The 12,207-nt window shown below is 37.3% G+C and overlaps 1 protein-coding gene across 1 annotated transcript in view; it reads right to left on the bottom strand.

The window, feature by feature from the left end:
* LOC132848538 (protein phosphatase 3 catalytic subunit alpha) overlaps positions 1 to 12,207 on the bottom strand; it is an 81,526-nt gene that overhangs the window by 15,505 nt on the left and 53,814 nt on the right. Inside the window, exons 3-8 of the mRNA XM_060874338.1 lie at positions 9,951 to 10,075; positions 7,890 to 8,001; positions 7,427 to 7,572; positions 5,495 to 5,634; positions 2,484 to 2,561; positions 1,784 to 1,878 (exon numbers count right to left, since the gene is read on the bottom strand). Coding sequence (XP_060730321.1) covers positions 1,784 to 1,878; positions 2,484 to 2,561; positions 5,495 to 5,634; positions 7,427 to 7,572; positions 7,890 to 8,001; positions 9,951 to 10,075 — 696 coding nt within the window. The remainder of the gene's footprint in view (positions 1 to 1,783; positions 1,879 to 2,483; positions 2,562 to 5,494; positions 5,635 to 7,426; positions 7,573 to 7,889; positions 8,002 to 9,950; positions 10,076 to 12,207) is intronic.

The raw sequence follows: 12,207 nt of genomic DNA, 5'->3' as shown, positions 1-12,207 counted from the left end.
TTCACCAGTCTTTGTTGTCAGATTTCCTGTGCTTTGTCATGGTTTGACTTCTTTCTGTGTTTCATGCATGCAGAGCTACAGGCTGATGGACAGCTGGAGAGTAAATCTGGCAACCCAGGAGAGTGATGGATAGTGTGGGTGCACCCTCCCACTCTCACTGCTGGATTTACAGCAACGCTCTGAGGCTATCAATCTTGACACAGGCCATGACTCTGACTTCACTGAGAAGAGATGATCGATCTCCCATGTATCCATCTACCCCCTGCCCACTGTCTGCTTGATCCAGCTTGAAACGTATGAGTGGAGGTTGTGATGGTGCATGGTGTTATGTGTGAACAAAGCATAGCTCAGTGAAATCATTGCTGCACTGCATCATCTGACACTGGATGTACCTCTGATCTCATCTGCTTAATGGCAGCTCATTTTGGTCCAGAAAAAACAAACACCTCCCTGTAACAGTTTGTTAATGTAGCTGTAATGTAAACACATTGCAGCAACAAGCTATCATTAAGAGCCAGACCGATGCAACATCAGGGATGGCAATGGTGCTGGAATACAAAATTGACATATAATATGCATATGTAAATTTGGATGACTGCTTATGGATGACCATAAACCATGGTTCTAATGCAGCAAAATCACACAGGCTTGACATTAAAAATAAACCATGTGGTTTAGATGACTTTTCAAATGTTTCTAGTTTATCTAATTAGAATTAGATTTACTCTTGATAATTCTATTTCATCAATGAATTCAAAACCATTTGGTCTGAGTATTTAAGATACACAATACAGCCAAAAGTATCTGGACACCTGACTGTCATGCTAATATGGGGCTCTTCTCCAATCTGTTTCTACAAAGTGTGAATCAGACAATTGAGGAGAATGTTATTTTATTTCCCTTTCCTGGAATTAAGAGGCGCAAAACTGTTCCAGCATGACAGTGTCCCTGATGTTTTACCAACCTTGATGCAAAAGACCAGAGTGTCTAGACCTCAACCACACAAATTGAACTGGTACACTGACTGCAACCCAGACCTCCTCAGATCATTGACCTTACTAATGCTCTCATGGCTGAATGAACAAATCTACACAGCCGCACTACAAAATATAGTGGAAAGCCTTTCAATGTGATGGTCAGATGTCCAACATTTTGGCCATATAGTATAAGTGGGGATCATTGTGACACCAGTATAATAGAATATAGCACAATAGTATAAATGCTATCTCGGCAATTCTCTTGCTTTTTGACATTTTCTTAACCAAGGCCAAAGCATTAGAGTTGTAACTTTAATTCACAATTAAATCACATTATTCACATCCTGGAGGTGGTAATTGTTTTTTTCCCTCTCTATAATGCAACACAAATATTTGAAGCTCATTACATTTTTAAGCTCATTAAAACTCAACCAGTTCTGATTCAAGTTACTGATTATTGGTGAATATCTGACAACATCACACAAGTTACATCAGCTTTGTGTAGGGGGTTGTGCAAACTCAGCAATGATTGATCCATCTTCACGTTTTCACTTGCCAGAAGAAAAGAGAAAGTGCATCATGGGTAAAATGACCAAACACCCACTCACTTTCCTTTCTCTTTAATGTAAAAGTGCTGACTAACTGAGCCTTGGTCTGTCCATCTTGCAGCTCAGCAGGACCACAGCAAGCCAACCACAGACTAGCGCCAACCCTCACACACACACACACACACACACACACACACACACACACACACACACACACACACACACACACACACACACTCAGTTGTCTACATCCCTTACCTTTATTGTTGTACACATCTAAGTAGTTGGGGGCTGAGAAGATGGTGATGAGCGAGGGGAAGCCTGTAGTCTGGCTCTTTCTGTACATGCGATACCTGACAACAACAAAAGCTCTCGAATCATTAACACTGTCTTTCTAGTTACAGAATCCAGAATCATTAAATCACCACTGCTTCAGTAAAGCATTAGGGTTTCTTCTATATTCTCAACAGGTCCCACTGGGTTTGGCCTGTGGGGTTTCATTTACTGCTCAGCTCCCCACTGCTATAATCTATTGTACTGTGAGACTAGGGGGAGTCCAAACTACTCAGACAATAACTCTGCAATAATCAATAAAACCCCTGCTGCGCAAAGCGCTCAAATTAACTGACTAAAGCACAAGCAGGGCAATTTCATTTGAGCTGGAGTGAGTAAGCAGAATTTCAGACAGTACCTCAGCTCATTTAAAAATTTATTAGGAAAAAATTGTATGCACTTGTTCAGGAGATGAGCTTAATTACAAATAAATATATTTTTGAGGTATTTACTAAAAAACAGCTTGCATCTAAATTGCTAGGCAGTCGCTTTCTCTCTTTTTTTTTATTAAACAGTGCTACAAAATCATGAATAACTTTATCTTTGCTATATACGGCCCAGCGGGAACATTAGGAACATAAATTGATCATTATTTCAGTTGCATGTATTGTGAACAAGACATTACCCAGCATCCTGTGCTTCGTGGGCCCGGATGACAGATAGTAAGTTGTTGTGTTGTAGGAAATCACACACAGCAGGATAACTACAGAAAAAAAAAAAACGCAACAGGAACATCAGTGAATACAAAATATTGTAGCAATTTAGCACAGTACATACTCAACTCTCTCGTAGTGACCATCAAGGAAGGAAACTTTGCATTAAAACAGTATGTATTTGTTTTGGAAAGCAACACGAAACCTCAAAACTCTCAAGATCAATGCTGGAGACTGAAAGCCAAAGCAAACACTTTCATCCTTCCTGAAAGGCTAGATGTGAGTTTTTGGACTTTTCCATGCCATAGCCATCGTCCAACTAGAAAAGGGCATGCTGGAACTTTCCTGTGTTTACAACTGGCTTTGGTGATGAATCTGCCCTGTGGCAGTCTGCAACCACTGAATGAGTTGACAGAACTAAAACAACATCTTACACAAACAGAGCTCGGTGCCTGCACAAATGCACTCTGAAAAGTTGCTGTTGAGGGAATGAGGTGCCTGGCTGTACCAGGCCAAATAACTGGAGGCCATGAAAATGGATTAACACTGGTTTGGTGGAATCTAAACTCATTAAAGAAAAATACTGAACCTGAGCAAAAACAAAAAACAAATTTGCTGAGGCTTACATAAATTTTCTTATATTCATTAAAAAGAGAAAAACTAGTTAATATTTTTATGGACTTTGGCAGATGCCCTTTTCCCGAGCGCCTTCAGTTTTTTTTTAATTCATCCAGCTGAGCGATTGAGGGTTAGGAGCCTCGCTCAGGGGCCCAGGAGTAACAGCTTGGTGGTCCTGGGATTTGAAGTCACAACCTTCTGATCAGTAGTCTAAACCTTAACCACTAAGCTACCATATATAAAGGCAGCCCAGTGACCAGATATCTCCAAGAACACGTTATTCTACTCAGTAAATCCTAGAAATATCCTTTTAACCATGTTTCCAACATTCATCACAGGATTGGAGGTCAGTTCTTATTGTTAGCAAAACAAGACTGTTTTATATAACAGTACAAATGACATCTTTTTTTTTTAGTTGCCTGTTGGACAAATAACAAAACCTAAATGAACTTCATATTTATATTGCCCTCAAGGAATCCAATTTACTGCAAAATATGCTAAAAAAGTAGTGAATACAACATTAAATACAGGTTTACTGTAGAGCTGTCGAATATTCACTTTTCAATATTAATATTAATTCAATATAGCACTTTTAACAATTCCCTTTGCCTCAAATCAGCTTTACAGAAGTATAGAAACTGAAGAGAGATTGAGAAAAAAATAAATAAATATATTTAATAATAAGAAAAAATAAATAAATGAATACATACAATTAAATTAAACATTTATTTTAAAAATTACATTAAAATTTTAAATATTATATATCTAAATTAGTAGATTTACATAGTTGATTTACAAATAGCAAATTTACACTGTGCCATTAGTGGTTATATGGATAAATAGCTAGCTTTAGGTTATTAAATATTATTTATTTTTGAACTTGGATCAGTGCAATTATCATGACATAGCGTTCATGGTATTACGAGAGCTACTGTATTTTTCGTATTATTTCTAACTTAAAGCCGAGGCTCATGGTGCAATGAGTTTTGCTTTCTATAACAGCACACCCTGTTGTGCTTCATTCCTTATTCATTTATGGTATTTGAGCATTAGTCATTAACCTTCCACAAAAGTAAAGATACTAACATTATAAAAATTAATTCTATTTTTACTTCTATAACACTTCATGAATTAATATGTTAAGAATATCTTAAAAAATGGTAACAGACCAGATTTTACAGACCAGATAAACAGCCAACTTTGCTGTGCTACATGTCAGGTGAAAATTTGAATAGTGAGCAATTACACAGCAGGCCATGTGTGTAAATGCTACGAGGACTCGTGGTGGGATGAGACAGGATGTTTGTGCCTGGAAGTGTTGAAAAGAGGCAGAACAGACCTAATGCACTGGTGCGGACTCGTAAAGCTACAGCTATGCAGTATGCTTTCAATTACACCCTACTGCTGGGGGACGAAAATAGTGTGTGTGAGTGTGTGTGTGTGTGAGAGTGTGTGTGTGTGTGAGTGATGAGAGAGAGAGAGAGAGAGAGAGAGAGAGAGAGAGAGAGAGAGAGAGAGAGAGCGAGAGAGAGAGATGCAAATGCAGGAGCTGCTTAGGACTACTAATTTAATTGCAGTACTTTTCTGCTATACTCCACTCGTCTGAGGATTCAGCTGTATTAATGGATTTTCCTGATGCCCTCATGTGCTGTTCTGGTTTTACAAAGGGATTTAAATACATCTTTAAAAGCTTGCACCACAACGTCACATACTATCCGTTGCATACTTTATCAAACGGTAAATTGTCTTTGGTAAGGTTCATGTGTCCTTCAGGCAGGGTTTTCTGAAAACCAATCTAACAATGCCAGTCTGATTCGATTTTCTAACAAGCAGGCCTATGACATTTTCTAGTCAAAGCCAAAACAGCATAAATCATACATAATGTCATAGCTGCCAGAATGATGGCCTACCAGTAAAAAAATGAATGTGATTCAAAGATTCATTCCTGTTGTGCAAATTTAAAAATGAGGAGAAATTTTTAACATACCTGCACAACAAGAACTCAATGCTATATAATAAACACATACCCAGGCTCAGAGGTCTATCCTAAACATACTATATATAAAAACAGCTTGTGTGGATCCTACTGCATCAGCTGAACTCAGGCAGTGTGTAATACCTCCCACTTTTCACAATTTCTGCCACAGTTTTATTGCTGTTATAAGCTCCTGGTGTTCTAATCTAGAGCTATCTAGCGGGTTCAGATGGTATATTGTTGGGAGATAGAAAAAAAAAGAAACTGCTGCTTTGCTTCAAGATTGTGGTGTAGGAATGTGTAGGTCATGTGAATTGATGAAGGTAAACGTCCAAATTTGATATTAAATGTCAATATTTGTCAATAATGTGGTTTTGTGCTTAGTACTACCTGTAGAAGTAAGAACAGCCTCGCACTGTGTTGTGTGTGAAGTGTTCTTGGGTCTTCTCATTGCCGAAGTCCTCCAGCGGATCAGACCACAGCAGGTCACACATTGGTCCGTAAGCAGGAGGCTCCTTGAATCTGTCTAACTGGAGATGGTGAACACATTGCTCAGTTTACAGATGTCTTGGATTTGAGGACATCACGATGAAAAACCAAGTGAAACATTAACACTTTTTCTAACCACATACTCAAAAGTAATGTTCTTAAATACCAGTCAAAGTCCCGAGTCTGGTATTTAAGCATGTTAATAAGCTAAATAAATGGTTGCATTCAGTTAGAGGTTAGAAGAGTACAATTTTTAGATTCCACTCATTTTTATTAAAGTTGAGAGAACTGTAGGATTATTAAGAGTCATAAATCTGGTACTTGCTCTGTGTGCATCATATAACAGGAAGGAGAGGAGGAAAAAGACATTGTAGGCTGTAATATTGCAGACCTGGCACTGTTTAATTAAAAATGGGTTCAATTTATTCGATGTTGAAAAACATGAAAATGAATAATAAGAGACTTTCCAGACAAACCGTCATCACATGGATATGTTCTCAGTTCTGGTAAAAGCTGTGATGAAGGATTCACAGCAGTAAACCTGGTTGAAGCTTATGTGTCTGTCTTGTTAGAACTGAAGTAACCCACCCTCTATCGCTCTCTCTCTTGCTCACACGTGCGACAATTCCTCTCCATGCTCATGAATACCATTGTGTGCACACAATTCATGTGTGCTCATTTTTAATCAGGCTGAAACTGCTCTGCTCGCTCAGGTCCTTACGCTCTCGTTTAAAGCTACTGTTTAAAAATGTATGTTTTATCATATTACGTGTGCTGTAGGGAGATGCTACAGTTCTTCTTCCTGATAGCTTTGCAAAGCACAGTTTGCAGAACGCTATGTGCGGCAAAGTACACTTGGCTTTTGTTTTGACAGTTTTGCATGCTTTCAGATCATCTTCTGAAGTAAATGCACACCGTATTGAACTGATTCCCAATATCAACCATCCCTATTTTTTGAGATTGCTGTTTTATAAGTAAATGCTGTAAATAAAATCTAATTTAATTTAACAAAGATGCCCTTTCTCTTTCTTATATGTTGATCAAAGCTAGTCAGTCATGGGTATTTGTCAGCTCACATAGACTGCTCAACTGTAGACTGTAGGTCTCTTTCAGCAGTATAATGGTATCTGCCACACTGCAAAAATGTTCAGGAATGATTTGAGGGACATGACAAAAATCCCAGATGTTGACTTCGCCTCCAAATTCTCCAGATCTAAATCTGATCGACCATCTGTGGGATGTGCTGCGCAAACATATCTGATCCAAGGAGACCGCACTTCACAACTTACAGGACTTAAAGGATCTGCTGTTACCCTCTTGGTGCCAGATACCATAGCACACCTTCAGAGACCTTGTCCATGCCTCAATGGGTCAGAGCTGTAATTGGACCTACACAATATTTGGCAGGTGGTTTTAATTTTATAGCTGGTCAGTGTAAATATTCAAAGCTGTCACATGATTAAGCAGCAATTCGATGATGCAAACAATCTCAGGTTAGTAATGTAAACCATTATGCTGATCTTGGTATTGAAAACAGCCTGCTTTCAAATAAGAGGGTTGGAGTTCACTGAAATTAAGTAATTCACCAATATCAAGTGATTAAGTGTGTATTTTACAGACTAATACCTGTGTCTGAATCACATAACCTTCTGAAAGACTGTCTCTAAATATTCGCTTTTCACTTAAGTATAGTTATGTTCAAAGTGCTACATTAGGTATGAATTTGCTACTTACATTTTTTTTTTAAACACTATACATTTCACACTTTGAAGCAACATTCTTTAAAGCTGCTGGAAGAGTGGGAAGTTGATGGCTTCAGTGTGGCATACATACTTTTCTGATGTCGTCAAGGTTTGTTATTTCAGGGGACAGGCCTCCATGAACACACAGGAACTGCTGATTCATGAGCGCAGCCAGCGGAAGGCAGTCAAAGGCATCCATACATGCGTCATACACTCGCTCTGAATACTTAATTTTACCTATGAGGGATAGAAAAAATGGCCAAGAAGTCAATCGCTTTCAAAAAACTGGAAAAACTGTTTTTCTTTTTTTTTAATCCAAATGCAATTCATCTGAAGTCAAACCATCAAAAGAGGCAGGTCGCATATATGACCTCATGGGCTGAACAGGAAACACTTTAATTTCTCACTTTAGACTTTCCTTAGAAGAAAGTTACTGCAGTGTGTGCATATTAGTGCCTGTTTGTTTTTAATTTTCCACATAGCAGTTAACATCATGCTCAATAGCTGATGAAGTAAAAACACAATAAGGTAATAAGGCTGTTTACTATACTTACATTCCTGCTTAAAGGTGAAATACTCTGTTAAATGTCTACATTCGTGGTTCCCACGCAGCAAAAACAGTGTTTTGGGGTAAAGAATTTTTAAGGCCCATAAGTACAGCACACACTGAAAAGGAATATAAACACAAAGACAAACATTTGTAGCAATGTAGTAATGACAAATGTTCAGATATACCATAAACAACTTTATTTCACTGAATAAAAAGAATCCTTAAATCAAAATAACTGTATGAATCTGCAGCTCTATAGTAACTATAAACATCTGCAGCTCTATAGTAACTACATCTGCCGCTCTATAGTAACTATATACACCTGCAGCTCTATAGTAACTGTATGAATCTGCAGCACTATAGTAACGATAAATCTGCAGCTCTATAGTAACTATAAACAACTGCAGCTCTATAGTAACTATAAACATCTGCTGCTCTATAGTAACTATAAATCTGCAGCTCTATAGTAACTGTATGAATCTGCAACTATATAGTAACTATATACATCTGCAGCTCTATAGTAACTGTATGAATCTGCAGCTCAATATTAACTACATACATCTGCAGCTCAATATTAACTATATACATCTGCAGCTCTATAGTAACTGTATGAATCTGCAGCTCAATATTAACTATATACATCTGCAGCTCTATAGTAACTATAAACAACTGCAGCTCTATAGTAACTGTATGAATCTGCAGCTCTATAGTAACTGTAAATCCGCAGCTCTATAGTAACTATAAACATCTGCAGCACTATAGTAACTATAAATCTGCAGCTCTATAGTAACTATATACACCTGCAACTCTATAGTAACTATATACATCTGCAGCTCTATAGTAACTATGAATCTGCAGCTCAATATTAACTATATATATCTGCAGCTCTATAGTAACTATAAACAACTGCAGCTCTATAGTAACTATAAATCTGCAGCTCTATAGTAACTATATATATCTGCAGCTCTATAGTAACTATAAACAACTGCAGCTCTATAGTAACTATAAACAACTGCAGCTCTATAGTAACTATAAATCTGCAGCTCTATAGTAACTATAAACAACTGCAGCTCTATAGTAACTATATATATCTGCAGCTCTATAGTAACTATAAACAACTGCAGCTCTATAGTAACTATAAACAACTGCAGCTCTATAGTAACTATAAATCTGCAGCTCTATAGTAACTATATATATCTGCAGCTCTATAGTAACTGTATGAATCTGCAGCTCTATAGTAACTGTAAAAATCAGTAGCACTATAATAACTGTATAAATCAGTAGCCCTCTTTTAACTATTCAAACTGTAGCTCATGGTGTGTGACAGGATAAAAACTTATGATCTCAAGGCGATAATGTGAACAGTTTTCTTGAAAGTCACATGAAAACTTAAACATTTAAGTAAGCACATCCTTGATAAATGAAAAAAGGACAGCATAAAGGACTAAAGAAATGGTAGAAATGAAAAGCTGCTATGTGTGAAAGTAGATAAACTGACTGTAATCTAACTCATAACCTTTGTGTTCCGCTTGTTACTTATCAATGGATAGAGTGTTCATGGGTCACACTGACTTTGGGTAGCTGATATGAAAAATATTTGACCAACCTTGAATATATCTGTTGTTTTTTTGTTGGAACAGTAAAGATACACAGAAGCACTTGTGCTTTTACATGGGGATGTTCTTTTGGCAGGTGTTTGTAAACCAGGTGCAAATTATTTAACAGAGTGAATTCAGCTTTTATTTATTTGTTTGTTTCTTTGTTTGTTTGTTTTTTTCATTTTAATAAAAAGCAGATTGTGTCCATTAATATTTCACCAATCTGGGTAATCTAGTTTATTCTCGAACATAACATTTGCTCAGTAGAGTTGTTTTTTTTTTTAGTTTCACAGTGAATAAAAACTAATTAAAATGAATTTGGACAAATTTGACAAATTGAAAAAGGTTCATTGGACCCAAACAGAACACAAGGCTTAAAGAACAAATCTTCATGTAAGTGTTCATTGTGTTAGGACAGCATTGATCTCATACTATAAAACTGGTTATAAAACCAACATGAAACATACTTCAATACTGAAATATCCTCTGTCCACATAATCTCCGAGGAAAAGGTAGCGTGTGCTGGCTGGTGATCCTCCCACTTCAAACAGCTTCATCAAGTCAAAGAACTGCCCGTGGATGTCTCCACATACTGGAAAAGAATGACAGAGAAAAAGTTCAGAAAAAAAACAAAACACCGCACCAATGCACCACATCTAATCTCTGTTTATATCACAACTCTAATGAAAAACAAGAAAACCCTCTTGATCTATGCATGACACACGAGTTCACACTAGTGTGCATATTTCCATGCAAAACTGATATCGGGGCTTTGAAGTAGCACAGTGACTGAAAGCTTTTCCTCCATCTTATGACCAAACAATGGTGCCTGGGGCTTTTTCATATAAAGAGTGTCACCTGGCCTCATGTTTAATGAATAAAACATGCATCAGTGCTGCTGGCTGAAATGTGCCTTTGTGCATTAAACAATACGCACTGAGCAAAGACTCACTTTCATCCAGCATCCCGTTGAGTGATGGCTATGGCGATGCACTTATATAGTGACAGTGTAAATATGCAGTCAGATGTTTTGTGCTATAATAAACTGAGTAAATACACTGTCTGAACAGATCAACATGGAGTTCAGCTTCTAGACCTTTATTTTCAATTGAAACAGTGTGTTATGAAATGGTCAAAAGGTGCATAATTATAACACCAATATGCATTAAGCGCCAGGAGACTGTTAACTTGGATCGCTTATTCTCACATATTCCTATGTAATGTCTAGATTTAAGGCCAAGAGAGGCAGTACAGTGGCATTTAACAGACGGCCAAGTCAACTGGCCCATAATTGTGTCGCAGTTTGTCTATGAGAGGGGTCTTCAATGCATCGCTCTCAGTAGCTCGAGACTCACTTCTCGCCCCTTTCTGGTGTTGTACCAAATCTGATGCCTAGACAGCAAACAACAATTAACATGCTACTTATGTACATATAAAATGATTTATTGCAAAATATAACTGGTCGATATTGAGATATTGTTTTTAAAATTTACCCAGAAATAGCTTATTCAGCTGGTTTAGTTTAGGTTAATAATCGATGTAAATCATTGTTGCTAATAATAAAATACAAGTAGCTCTTTGTTACTTTCAGTTTGTCAAAGTAGCTCTCAAGAGGAAAAAGTTTGGAGACCCCTGATCGAAGACTTAGAAAAATACTTCTTAAGGTTTTGTTTATTCATGCACCTAGTTGATGTGATCTGGATAATGAATGATATCTGAACAAAATGAATTTAATTTTTTTTGTAAACACACTTGCATGAGAACATTCATTCATTTGTCTATCTCCAGATGCTGCTTGATCCCGCTTAGCATTAAGATTGCATAAGAATAATACGTTTTAAAAATTAAAAATCTATTCACTCCCATTTTTGGCCAGTTTGCTCATTTTTTTCTCATTATTATTCTCTGAAAAGCCTTAGCATGAAAACAAGTCCTTTAAAGCTGAGCCTGAATTCTGGATAATGATCATTAAAAATTCACAGCAAACATCCAAATGATTACACAAACTGAAAGCAAATATTTCCTCCTTTGTAAGTATGTCTTATGCAAACTCCTGGTATCCATTTCCAACATCTGTTGTGTACAAATATGTATTATCTATATAACATTGTGAATTAATTGTGAACATTGTGACCCTTAAAAACAAATGCTGCGGCTCAGTTTTTTTAAATGTTACTTTAAACACCAGCAACCAAAAGAAAAAATGAGCAAGGACAACATGCTCGGAAAAGTGAACACATCCTACATTGCAGCACATGAGTGACACTGTTCTCATAAGATGCAAATTTCCGTAGTTACTCTGCTCTGCAAGCTTGGTTACTAGGTTCATTTGAAATGCAAATGCTATTTAGCCAATGGTCTTTCCACTCACATAGCATCCTATCAATATTTTCAGCTTTCATGGCAAATGTGCGTGCAATAAATTGGCTCGGCTCGAGTCAGCGGCATTGGGGCTCTAATAACGCAGCCTCGTCCGTCTCTGCTGAATCCATCGGCGCTAACGTCTACGCCGCATTGTTTGCGTGTCAGACTGGACACCGGATTAGTTATATGCCAGTTATTTAATATTTCATAGAGGCAGAATGAGTTCTATAAATAGAGCTTCCGCTGTTCAACTGCTATTTGCTCAAACTTATTAAGTCACGATTTATTAGCAGTGTTTAAGCATTGAGACGCTCCTACACATCAGCAAAGTGTAAGATTTTATAGCGCTGCACTTCTACA

Source organism: Tachysurus vachellii, chromosome 7 (genome assembly GCF_030014155.1).
Source record: "Tachysurus vachellii isolate PV-2020 chromosome 7, HZAU_Pvac_v1, whole genome shotgun sequence".
Classification (NCBI taxonomy): Eukaryota; Metazoa; Chordata; class Actinopteri; order Siluriformes; family Bagridae; genus Tachysurus; species Tachysurus vachellii.
This window is presented reverse-complemented; position numbering and strand designations above follow the sequence as displayed.